General features: G+C 43.0%; 1 protein-coding gene across 3 annotated transcripts in view; it reads left to right on the top strand.

The window, feature by feature from the left end:
• Positions 1-573: 573 nt before the first annotated feature.
• Positions 574-13027, top strand: part of HGSNAT (heparan-alpha-glucosaminide N-acetyltransferase) — a 47621-nt gene continuing 35167 nt past the window's right edge. The window contains exons 1-4 of one of the 3 annotated variants that reach the window (XM_073798543.1): positions 574-753; positions 7923-8038; positions 11935-12071; positions 12289-12410. In XM_073798543.1, coding sequence (XP_073654644.1) covers positions 651-753; positions 7923-8038; positions 11935-12071; positions 12289-12410 — 478 coding nt within the window. In that variant the 5' untranslated portion in view covers positions 574-650. Of the gene's footprint in view, positions 754-852; positions 2626-7922; positions 8039-11934; positions 12072-12288; positions 12411-13027 lie in introns of those variants that run through there. The other 2 variants (XM_019921374.3, XM_033848912.2) reach the window with 2 other exon arrangements.

Here is a 13027-nt window from a genome sequence, read left to right on the forward strand (position 1 = left end):
CATTTAGATCATTTACAGGTTCTTGCAGTTTCAAACCACTCTGCCTCAAGCATGACTGGATCTGCCCTTCATGCGTATGTTAGTTTCCCCGGGCGCAAAGCTAGGAGTGTAACCGCGGGGTCATCGTGCCTGCGAGCCTTTAACTTCATCCGGGACTGGCAACCAGCTCTTCCAAGTGGTAGTAACACACGGTGGCTTTTATGTCGCAACTCTCCCTCTGGATAGCAAACGCCTTGGGGGCTGGGACTCAGAACAGTGGACAGAGGACACTAACACCCGTTTGTATGGCGAATGGCTGGACGGAGGGATTCAGCGTAATGTCGCTCAGCGGGTGGTGAGGGACCGCGGAGCGGCGGCTCGGGGCCTGCGGGGCCCTCTCTTCCCGACGCGACGCGTCTCTCCTCAGGACAAAAAAAAAAACAACAACCCAAAAAAAAGCAAAACCCTGCGCAGCGGTTCCGGGTGCGGTGAGCTCCCCTCCCCCGGAAGATCCGCCCCCGCCCCGCCCCCGCGGTGGCTCGCGCCCCGCCCCCGGGGCCGATCGCCGGGCGATGACGGGCTCGCGGCCGTGTGCGGCCGAGCAGCGCGGGTCCCGGGAGCGCGGCGGCGGCGGCGGCGGCGGCGGCGGCGGCGCGGGGTCGGCGGGCGGCATGAGCGGGACGGGGGCCGCGGGCTGGGCGCTGGCCGCGCTGCTGCTGGCCGCGTCCGTGCTGAGCGCCGCGCTGCTGGCCCCCGGCAGCTCCCCGACGCCAGGTGAGTGCGCGCTCCGGCCGGGCCCGCGGGGCGGCGACTGTCCCCTCCCCGGGGCGGCGCGCGGGACAGCTCGGGAGGAGCAGCGCCCGGAACTCGCGTGTCGTTTCCGCCGCGCTGTCGTGGCGGGGCCGGGGCTCGTGCACGGAGGCCGACCCGCGGGAGGACGCAGGAGGGCGGGAGTGGCGCTCCTCGGGCTTCATGGAGTGCCTTTGACCCGGAGACCTGTCGCCCCCTAATGCAAAGCTGATCGGAGCCGGGCCGGCGCCCCGCTCCGTCCGCCGCACGGAGGGGTTGCGGGGGACCCGCCGGAGCCGCGGCCCGAGCACGCAGCTCCGTGCGCGGCGGGACGGAGAGGCCGGCTCGGCTGTGCTGGGCTCCGGGGTCACCGCGGCCCGGGCCGGGGGCGCAGCGGGAGCGCGCGGGAGGCGGCGGGCGCGGGAGCTGGCGGCCGAGGCCCGGGGTCGGATCTCGAGCGAGCCTCCTCGGCCCGCTGGGCGGTTCCGCTTCCATGGTGACGGGCGGAGCGCCGGGGCTGCGGTCTGCAGGGGCGCCCCGGGCGAGGTCGGCGGCCTGGGAGGGCTCGGGGGGATCGGTGCTCATGTCCGGCAGGGAGGAGAGGAGAGGTGAACCTCGGCTCAGCGAGCGTTTCCCCAGCTTGCCTGGTCTCCGAGCTCGCCAGGGAAGTGGAAAAAAAAAGGCAAATTCCAGGACCTCCCGCTAGACCCCTTGGACGAGGACCCAGGGCCCTAGAAGATCTCAGTCCCATGCCCCTCCCCAGGGGATGCTGTGGTCGAAGGTCAGCCCTTGGGATCAGCCAAGGGCAGCAAACCCGGTTCGGTCAGTGTTGGGGAAGGTCTCCTTATCACCTGGGTAGCTGGGGGGCCACTTGCCTCTGCTCCCTTCATCCCATCACCTTTGTATCAGAACGCGGGGGTTTTGGTGTCAGCGTGTGTGGTTCAAACTGCCGCTCCTCCTCGATCAAAATGTTGTAGGGAGAAGACAAAATCAATTTTGAAAAAGCATCTTAGCTGATTACGTTTAATACAGTGTCTCCCCCGCCCCCGAGCTCAGTCTCGTCACTCCCTCCCTTTTATAATCGAGCAACGGACCTCAAGGGGTTACATAATCTGCCCTGTCACAACTTGTCAGAGACTGAACCCGTACAACGCTCTATTTTTGTGCTTTAGCATCAGTTAATACTGATAATTATTGTAGGAAAAAGGTAAGTTTCTAAGCAGTGATTCTGTGTAGTGAGGGAGAGCATACTAGTAGCGTTCTGAAGCCATCCACTCCCGAACCTTCACAGAGCAGTGTTGCCAGGTCAGCCAGGCTTTTAGTGCCACCTGGAGGCCAACTTTGGGCGGGACAGATTCCTACTAAGAACTCCACCTTTATATGATTTGTGGACTCAAGTTTACTTGAAAAGAAAAAAAAAAAAATTAAGTAGACTATGTCTTTTCAGATATGCTCAGCAAAGACACTTACGAGCAGGGAGCTAGAACCAGAAATTGAGTATTTGGATATGAAGTAAAAGCCTAATATGCGAGCAGTACAGTTACTTGGGCACTATTGAAACGTGACTTTGTTTGGTTTATTTCCTCACCAAGACATTGTAGACAGGAAGAGGGAATTGTCTGTTGTATGTAATGCTCCTTGAGGCTGTCCTGGTATTTCTTTTTTTTAAAAATATTTATTTGGTTGCGCAGGGCGAGTTGTGGCAGGCGGGCTCCTTAGTTGTGGCATGCAAACTCTTAGTTGCAGCATGCATGTGGGATCTAGTTCCCTGACCAGGGATCGAACCCTGGGCCCCCTGCATTGGGAGCGCGGAGTCTTAACCACTGCACCACGAGGGAAGTCCCTGCCCTGGTATTTGTAAGTTCAGCTGTTGGCAGCTTTTTCTAGAAACTGAGCATCAGTTTCAATTTCGGCGTCATATTGGATGGCTTAGGAATTTCGTCCTTTGTGTTTGTGTGTGTGTGTGTGTGTGTGTGTGTGTGTGTGTGTGTGAGTGGTACAGACTACACACTCATTGGGTTTTTAAAAAATTTATTGTATTGAACTATAGCTGATTTATAATGTGTTAATTTCTGCTGTATGGCAAATGATTCAGTTATACATATATATACATTCTTTTTCTTATTCTTTTCCATTGTGCTTTATCATAGGATACTGAATATAGTTCCCTGTGCTCTATAGTAGGACCTTGTTGCTTATCCATTCTATATATAATAGTTTGCATCTGCTAATCCCACAGACTCATTGGTTTTTTTAAAAATGCTCAAATAATGCAAAAAGGTACAAAGATGTCAGAATCCCCTGGCCTTACACTCATAGTGTCTGTTGCTGCTGTTTTGAGGAGAATAAGTGTTGATGAGGGTGTGGAGAAAAGGGAACCCTCCTACACTGTGGGTGGGAATGTAAATTGGTGCAGCCACTATGGAGCACAGTTTGGAGGTTCCTCAAAAAACTAAAAATAGAACTGCCATATGATCCAGCAATTCCACTCCTGGGTATGTAACTGAAGAAAATGAAAACATTAATTCAAAAAGATACGTGCACCCAGTGTTCATAGCAGCATTGTTTACAATAGCCAAGATATGGAAGCAACCTCAGTGTCCATCAACAGATGAATGGATAAAGATGTGGTACATATATACAATGGAATATTACTCAGCCATAAAAAAGAATGAATGAAATAATGCCATTTGCAGCAACATGGATATGAGGGTATTATACTAAGTGAAATAAGTCAGAGAAGGGCAAATACTGTATGTTGTAATTTATATGTGGAATCTAAAAATAAAATGAATGAATATAACAAAACAGAAATAGACTCACAGATATAGAGAACAAACTAGTGGTTACCAGTGGGGAAAGGAAAGGGGGAGGGGCAAGAACGAGGGTAGAGGATTAAGAGATACAAACTGCTATGTATAAAGTAAACTACAAGGATATATTGTATAGCATGAGGGATATGGCCAATATTTTATAGTAACTTTAAATGGAGTATAATCTATAAAAATTTTTAATCACTATGTAGTACACCTGAAACTAATATATTATAAATCAGCTATACCTCAATTTAAAAAGTACAAAAAATAAATCATACTGGTTGGGCAGAGATTCTGATTTAATAGGTCTGGGGTGGAGCCAGGGCATTGGTATTTTTTTGTTTTGTTTTGTTTTTAAATTATGTATTAATTAATTTATTTATGTTATTATTTTATTTATTTATTTATATTTTATTTTTGGCCGCGTTGGGTCTTTGTTGCTGCATGCGGGCTTTCTCTAGTTGCAGCGAGCGGGGGTTACTCTTCATTGCAATGTGTGGGCTTCTCATTGCAGTGGCTTTTCTTGTTGTGGAGCATGGGCTCTAGGCACATGGGCTTCAGTAGCTGTGGCATGTGGGCTCAGTTGTGGCTCCTGGGCTCTAGAGCGCAGGCTCAGCAGTTGTGGCACATGGACTTAGTTGCTCCGCGGCATGTGGTATCTTCCTGGACCAGGGCTCGAACCCATGTCCCCTGCATTGGCAGGCGGATTCTTAACCACTGCACCACCAGGGAAGTCTGGTTTTGTGTTTTTTTTAGCTTGCCAGGTAATTCTGATGTTCAGCTAGCATTAGCCCTTCATACAACCTTATATAAAATAATATTGATGACAATTAAGAGCCTTCAAAGTCTGAAATTCACATGGAAAAATTAAGCATGAAACAAGAACTGTATTCCACCCACCACTGAAGACTCATAGAAGTATGAATAAAAAGAGTAGTTACTACAGCTCTGAAGGGATGATGCTGTATAGAACAATTACGGAGGAAAAGGTCAACAGCTAGTGACTATAAATTTGCAAATGGAAGCTCTCAAACCTGAACAAGGGAAATGAAAAAGAGAAATACTTGAAAACATTATGACAAGTATGACAAAGGATTTAATATCACAGGGGCTAAGTGGTTAGATAAACATTCCAACAATTCACAGGAAAGGAAAGTACTGATACTCAACATTTGGAAAACATGTTCGAACTTGCTAATTGTCAGTTCAGAACTAAAATAATAAGGAAATTATATTTTCTATACTTCGGGCTAAAACGCAAGGGAAAAAATTAAACTGGCCCAGCTGCTAGGGGACAGATCTGCTTAGTCTCAGGAGACTGGGAGCATAGAGGTTAGGTGCTGGCCAGACTGGTGAGTCTGGTGGGTGACCTCTCCAGGCCTTCCATACCTCATCCGGAGGCTGGAGACACCAGCAGCTGTTTCACGAGGCTGCTGGGACCTGGAGCACAGTAAGTGTGTCGTTTTTGGTGTCACCTGGGAGCCGATGAACACCACAGTTGTCTTTATAAACCGGCACAGCTAAATTGGGAGAGGAATTTGGCTAAACATATCAAAAACTATTTAAAAAGCTATTTTTGATTGAAAATTTCACTCCTGGAAGTTCATTCTTAAGGAACTATGTTGAAAGAAGAGCATGTTGATTTTCAGGTGTCTATAGCGCCGTTTTTATATAGGATATAGCATCATTTCTTATAATTGGAAAAAAGGGGAATGGGGAAAAATTGGAAATAAGGTTAAATGAAAAGAGAAGAAACAACTTTTCAAAATATTTAACCACATGTTCCTGATTCTGACGAAGCCCCTCTTGTCCCCTGCATTGGTTGGATGTGGCCCAGGTCATTATAATCATCATTTGTCGAACACTTACTTTGTTTGAGGTTCTCTGTCAAGCACTTTGGTAGTGTTATCAATTTTAGCCTCCCCAGCAATCCTCCGAAGCACACACTGTTATGACCCCTAATTTATTGATGAGGATGCTGAGGCAGGGTGGGGTCCAGATTCAAGTTGGCCCAACATGGAGTCCACACACTTAACCCACCATGTTATACTCCTGGTCTCAAACGCTGCTTCTGCTGGCCGCTCGCCATAGGGCGACCAAAGAACAGAAAAAGTGATTGATAAAGCTTTGTTTAGCCTGGAAGGGAAAAAAAGCCTCAGTAGATTATTAAAAGTTATATACTCTGTGTTTTGTCTTCACTGAGAGCTAAATAAGGGTAAATTAGGATGAACGCTAAAAATGAGGGATTTAGGCTGGCTGCAGTAAAGAATTTTCTGAATTAACCAGATGAGGTACTGGGGAGCCCTGAATTAAGCTTTCATATTACAAAATAAAAGAGGCTAGATTATTACCTTTCTGGTTGTGTTATTAAATAGTTTCCCTTAACCCTTACACTGTTGGTGGGAATGTAAATTGTTACAACCACTGTGGAGAACAGTATGGAGGTTCCTTAAAAAACTAAAAATAGAGCTACCATATGATCCAGCAATCCCACTCCTGGGCATATATCTGGAAAAAAACATAATTTGAAAAGACACATGCACCCCAATGTTCATTGCAGCACTATTTACAATAGCCAGCACATGGAAGCAACCTAAATGTCCAATGAAAGATGAATGGATAAAGAAGATGTGGTACATATATACAGTGGAGTATTACTCAGCCATAAAAAAGAATGAAATAATGCCATTTGCATCAACATGGATGCAGCTAGAGATTATCATACTAAGTGAAGTAAGTCAGACAAAGACAAATATCATATGATATCACTTATATGTGGAATCTAAAAATAAATGATACAAATGAACTTATTTACAAAACAGAAATAGACTCACAAACTTTGAAAACAAACTTATGGTTACCAAAGGGGAAATGTGTGTGGGGAGGAATAAATTAGGAGTTTGGGATTAACATATATGCACTACTATATATATGTATATATAATAGATAATTAACAAGGCCCTACTGTGTTGCACAGGGGACTCAGTATTCTGTAATAGGCTACATGGGAAAAGAATCTGGAAAAGAATGGATATATGGGGACTTCCCTGGTGGCGCAGTGGATAAGACTCTGTGCTCCCAATGCAGGGGGCCTGGGTTCGATCCCTGGTCAGGGAACTAGATCCCACATGCATGCCGCAAGTAAGAGTTCACATGCCACAACTAAGGAGCCCACCTGCTGCAACTGAGGAGCCCACGTGCTGCAACTAAGGAGCTGGCGAGCTGCAACTAAGGAGGCCGCCTGCCACAACTAAGACCCGGTGCAACCAAATAAATAAATTAATTAAAAAAAAAAGAATGGATATATGTATATGTATAATGGAATCGCTTTGCTCTACATCTGAAACTAACACAACATTGTAAATCAACTAGACTCCAGTATAAAATAAAAAATTAAAGAAAGTTTCCCTTTTTTTCTTTTGCCTAGAAGCTAGATGGTGATTTCTCTTTCATATAATATAACAGATATAAATGGCCTAGTTGATCTGGATGAAACACTTTGCTTTAACTTTAGCCAATAATAGTTCACTGTTTTCCTACCAAATTGGCAGACTGAAAGGTAGAAGATGCATCATGCTTATGGTACCCTGAGAGCATCTGGTAAAGTGATGAGCTCTAAGCCCAGGGAATATGGAGCAGTGGCTCTTTCTGCCCTTCAGACTTACCCTCTCTCCTTCCCCGCCTCATGTCTGCCATGGAAACCAGGAGATGCAGAACTCCAAACAAAAGTGACATCAGGCAGAGCTTCTCGGACTGTAAAGGGCGTGCAGATCCCCCAGGAACACTGCTGCTCTGCGCGTCCTGACTCCCTAGTCTGGGGTCCTGCAGGTCTTAAGAGCTGCCCATCCCAGCTCAGAGCTGAGTGATGTGGGCCAGGAAAGTTGGAGCTTCGGAATCACGCAGATTGGGTTCATGTCAGTGATTTTACTGAAAACCTCTGTGGCCATGGGCAGTTATGTAATTTTTGTGGGCCTTAATTTCTTTATCCGTAGGATGGAGAAAATACCTAGCTCATGAGGTTGTTATATTATCAAATAGAAGTTGCACGGAAACAACTAAACTTGGTGCCCCTCACACCTTAGTACTTGGTGATTGGAAGATGCGAATGGTGTTGATTGAATCCTTGTTTGTAGTGGAGGCATGTGTGTGGAAGGGAACTGGGTGCGTGTGTGCACGTGCACATCCGTGTGGACACGGCATGAGGGACGAGAGACCCCAGGCGTTTGAGAAGCGCTCCTGAGAAGCCACTTTCCACTCTGATGCACTTTGTGTCTGACACATCTTTCAGGTGCCTAGTTTTTCTTTTTCTTTTTCTTTTTTTTTTCTAATTCTTACCAGACTTAGGGAAAAAAAGGCACTTGGAGCTGAAGATGGACCAGGCTTTGCTGCTCATCCATAATGAACTGCCTGGGACAAACCTGACCATCTACTGGAATTTCGATCGCTGTTATCATGTAGGTGCTGCGTGCTTGCTCACAGTTGTGTTTGCTTTGGGGCTGGTTTGATATGGCCCCAGTGCTGTCAGACCTGAAGCCCTTCACATGTTAGCCTCAGCTTTACAGGTGAGGAAACAAACAGGCTAGACAAAGACTCAGAAGAAATTCCATCACGGAGGATGCCTAGCAATGGGCAGCATCCCTTTTTTATCGTTTCCCTGCCCATCTTTTTCAAACCAGTTTCTGTGATGAGCAAAATTGATAGACATGTTTTTTTTTGTTTTTTGTTTTTTTTTTTTAATGTGACAAGCATTCTTTCATTCCACAATAAGAGCATAAACCAGATCCGGGCCACTTGCTCATTTCTGCCACCTCTTATAGCCTGTACCTCAGAGCCATTAATCAAGGGGCCTAGAGTGTGACAGGGCAGCCACACCACTGGTTTCAAGTTGCAGAGGGGTGATGCACTAGGATGGGGTCTCAGCAGGATATTCACACTCCCTTTTGGAGTCCATTCAATTTGATCCCTTGTGAAGCCTGAAGTGATAGACGTGTTTTGGCTCCTCTGCCCACTGCATAACCCTCCTGCTGGACCAGAGAAGGAAGGAGTGAGACATGGCGGGGGCGGGAGGGGGGGGCGGGTAGGGCGGGGCGGTGAGGGCCACTGGACGCTTACGCTGAGGCCCTTCTGATGATAAAGGATTTTATCTGAAGGTGTTGCTCCTATGCTAGACCTTGTTGCTTTTTAAGGACAGGGCTATTCTTCCATGTAAAATGAAATAGTCTTTACTTCCAGATTGAGAGCTTCAATGTACCACCTTCAGAGGAGGAATTTTAATGGATAGTGACCTATTTAGTGTAAATAGCTTTTTAAGAAAGAAAACAAATTTTAAAAGTCCCCAGTGTGGGTATCAGCTAGAAGATGATGGAGCAGTACATGACACCTCCTGTAAAGTTAAGTGAAACACAGAACATTGGTAATATTAAAAAGGTAGGTCAAGACCAAGAAAAGGCTTATCACAAGAGGAGGACCTTAAATTAAGTAGAAAAAAATCAATAACTTCAAAAATATCTGTAATGTATTTAACAAAACATCAATCATGTGTTGTCAAACGAGACTAAACACAAACGGCAGAGATTATACTTTCTGCAATTTCCTACCTCTGCATAACAAAAAAATACTAATAGGAGAGAGAATACAGCCGTAAATGTCATAGAAAAATCTTTGACCTGGCCAAAGCAATTCTTATGAAAATTTGTGTCTAAATGTTTCTAACAGTAAAGATAATGTTAATACAAGTTGTCGCTGCTGTTTACTGAGGGCCTGCTCTGTTTTAGATACATTATATCTCATTTAATCCTCACAGCAATCCAGGAAATACCTGGATTCTGCAGATGGTGATGCTGAGATTAAGAGCGGGAAAGTGACTTTATCCCAGGTCCCCCCGCTGTCACGTGGCAGCGCTGGGGTCCTCACCCCTCAGTCTAGCTTCAGAGTGTGTCCGCTTTCCTTTCTGGATCCTGCTTTATGTTAATCAGGAAAAAAAGGGGAAAAGAAAAGCTACTGAGTAAGGATCTCAAGGTCTTGGAAAGCAGTGTCATCATCCAAACAAGAAAAAAGGAAGCAATAAAAACAGTAACTATGGAAACTGCAAAATGAGAAAAAAACTGGGAATAAGAATGAGCCAAGAGATGGTTTTCTAAAATAAAAGTCACACATACTCTGTAATGGCCTATATGGGAAAAGAACCTAAACAAAGAAAAAGAGTGGATATATGTATACGTGTAACTGATTCACTTTGCTGTACACCTGAAACTATAACACAGCATTGTAAATCAACAATACTCCAATAAAAATTTGAAAAATTAAAAAATAAATAAAAGTCACACAATTGATAAATTATTGATACATTTAAGGGAACAATGGAAATTAATAAAATTAGCAATTATATTTCAACAGAAATTGAAATAATTATGGTCCAATGAACAGTTAAGACTGATCAATTTAAAGTACAAAAATTGATTGATTTCCTTCAAAAAATATAATATGAAGATTGATTCAAGAAATTGAGGATATAAATAGATCAGCAACTGATTAAGAATCTGGAGAGTTGTAATGAATTTCTCTACCTAAAAATAGGTCATTTTCTCCTGCATTTTCAAATAATAAATAATTCTTAATCTATATAAACTGACCCTAAATATAACAACAATAAAAAAAATGATGTCTTGGTATCTGATTCATTCTGTAGGGTGTTGATCTTAAAATCTAGCCAAGACATGACAGAAAATGCAGGTCAATCTTTCTAATTAATGTGGGTGTAAAAATCTTAAATAAATTATCAGGTAGAATAAGTTGGCATATTGAGAGATTTATGATGACTTATATTTTCATCTTGAGGAATCTATAAGAGGTCATATATATGGACAATGATAAAATTTTAATGGGAAAATTATAGGCTAAATGGAGAAATAGCCAATGCACGCTGATGTGACACCTAAACGTAGGAAAAATGGCAATACTTCCCAAATTAGTTTATACATTCAACACAATTGCTTGTGGATACTTTATAGAAGCTGCATAAAAATAATTCCAAAATGTCTATGAAAAAGTAAGTGTGCAAGAGAATCAGAGGATGGCCCAAAAGGAGAACGGATGGTACGGAGACTTGCTGTACCGGATAAGAAGTATCGCAGAGCACGGTCGTGAATGTAGCCAAAAAAGATAAATGAAGACCAACGGGCCAAACGAAGTATAAGAAGTAGAATCTAATTTACGTAAGAATTTAACAGCTAAAACCATGGGAAAGGTATTTAGAATTATGGGATACCATCTATCAAATACCCCAAGTGGATTCAAGTAAAAAAAAACAAAACCCACAAATTTAACAAATACTAAAAAATGCAGAATACATTGTTAAACTCATGAAGCCATAGAAGAAATAACAAACCAGAGTAGTGTGACTCTGTAAAACTTTAAAAACAACAACATAATAAGATGAAAGCACTAGAGTGGAGAAGCGTTTGAGAGAGTTAGAAGTTTCATGTTGCAGTGTACGAGGACAGATTTCTAAGATTCTGTTTGAGGGAATTGAGTGTCTACCAGGTGGTTCACACCATAAGGAACATAAAAGAGCAAAAGAAAATTGAATTATTTAATCTACTTCTAATTTAAAATGTAATCTTAATGCTGTGGTATCATAAACACCTAGTACCTGAACAAAAGGAAGAATGATATGAAGTCCTGGTAAGGCTGATGAGAAATAAATCTATTGTAATTTTTCTTATGTGAGTGCTATTTGGCCACGTGTAACAAGAACCATTAAAATGATTATTTTTTTAATCCAGTAATCTCAGTTTTGGAAATTTGTCTTAGGGAAAGAGTTTAAAGGAATAAGAACATCATGTGTAGATCTTTTAAAACAATATAATTTATATAAATTATAAATATAAGTAGATTTATATTATTATATATCATATAATTAAATTATATATCTTCCAAAGCAATATAATTTATATAAGTTATATACAAAAAGATAAAACGAGCTTTGAAAGCACCCTAAGTATTCATAGTGATAGTATTTGATGGAATATAATGCAACCATTAAAAATTATAAATATGCAAATTAGGTAGAATCATGGAAGTTTATTTGTTAAATAATATTAAGTAAAACCATAGAATGCAAGATTAAAGGGATGCTGTATTTGTTAATTATGTGAAGAATGTACCTATGAACAAAGATTATGTAGTTCCATAGCAACACCTAGTTATGTAGGCAAATTTTACCTAAATTATTGAAGTGTAAAAGTTTTCTATAAGCATGAAGGAAAAGTTATCTCAGGTCTTCAGTTGGATACCCAGCAACCACAGACTGTCAAACCCCTAACACCTGGCCTGTGCTTGGATCGTGTAGTGCCTGCTCCAGGTCCTGGTTGACGTCTCCCAGAGCAAGAAACCCGGGGAGCCCAGCATTGAGGCTGTGGCTGTGAGCACCCAGCACGGATCCATCCTGCAGCTTAATGACACTGCGGAGGAGAAGCAAGTTTGTAGGTTCGTACCTGCTATGATGTGACCTACTGACACCTGTACTTTCTCTCTACTATTTTTTTCCTGTTTGGTTTTTAGCTGCTTCTCTCAAAATATCTTTCTGTGTCTTCCCTGATCTGCACCCAGGAATGCCTGTCACTCTGCCTGGGTGACATTACCAACATCCAACTGCTTATTTCCTAACCTAATGATGTTTCTTCATTTTCCGTAATCTTTGTAGGCTGGAATACAAATTTGGGGAATTTGGAAACTATTCTCTCTTGGTAAAGCACACCCACGATGGAGTCAATGAAATTGCATGTGACCTGGTCGTTAATGAGAAGCCAGTTGACAGTAACCTTCGTACGTACATGCTCTTGATTGATTTTTATGTTTTAAAAATATTTATTTATTTATTTATTTGGCTGCTCCAGGTCTTAGTTGTAAAACGCAGGCTCCTTAGTTGCAGCATGCATGTGGGATCTAGTTCTTTGACCAGGGATCAAACCTGGGCCCCCTGCACTGGGAGCACAGAGTCTCAACCACTGGACCACCAGGGAAGTCCCTCTTGGTAAATTTGCATTTTCAACGGTTTTACTTTTTGAGTACTGTTTGCGACATTTCGGGTAATTTAAATCCTGGATTATAGGTTGTCTGTCTCAGTTATGGCATATTTATAATATATTTATTGTGTCATTGGTGTAGACTAAGAAAATTATGTGACATACAAAAAATTATTTGATGTATCAACATATTCTCATAGTTTTTATTTACTGTATTATGAAGTATAAATAAGCCAAAAAAATTAATGCAGTGGAAAGAAACTAGAAATAAGAAGTTGGCTGTCAGGTGTCTTTCTTTGTTTTAGGATTTAGGGTACAGTGTTTCCTGTATGTGTCTCTGACTGTCCAGAGGTCCCCTTGGGTTCAGGAGGGATCGTTCGTTCTCTAATAACTCCACTGGAGAAAATCTGTCCCTCC

This window comes from Tursiops truncatus, chromosome 21, assembly GCF_011762595.2.
Source record: "Tursiops truncatus isolate mTurTru1 chromosome 21, mTurTru1.mat.Y, whole genome shotgun sequence".
Lineage (NCBI taxonomy): Eukaryota > Metazoa > Chordata > Mammalia > Artiodactyla > Delphinidae > Tursiops > Tursiops truncatus.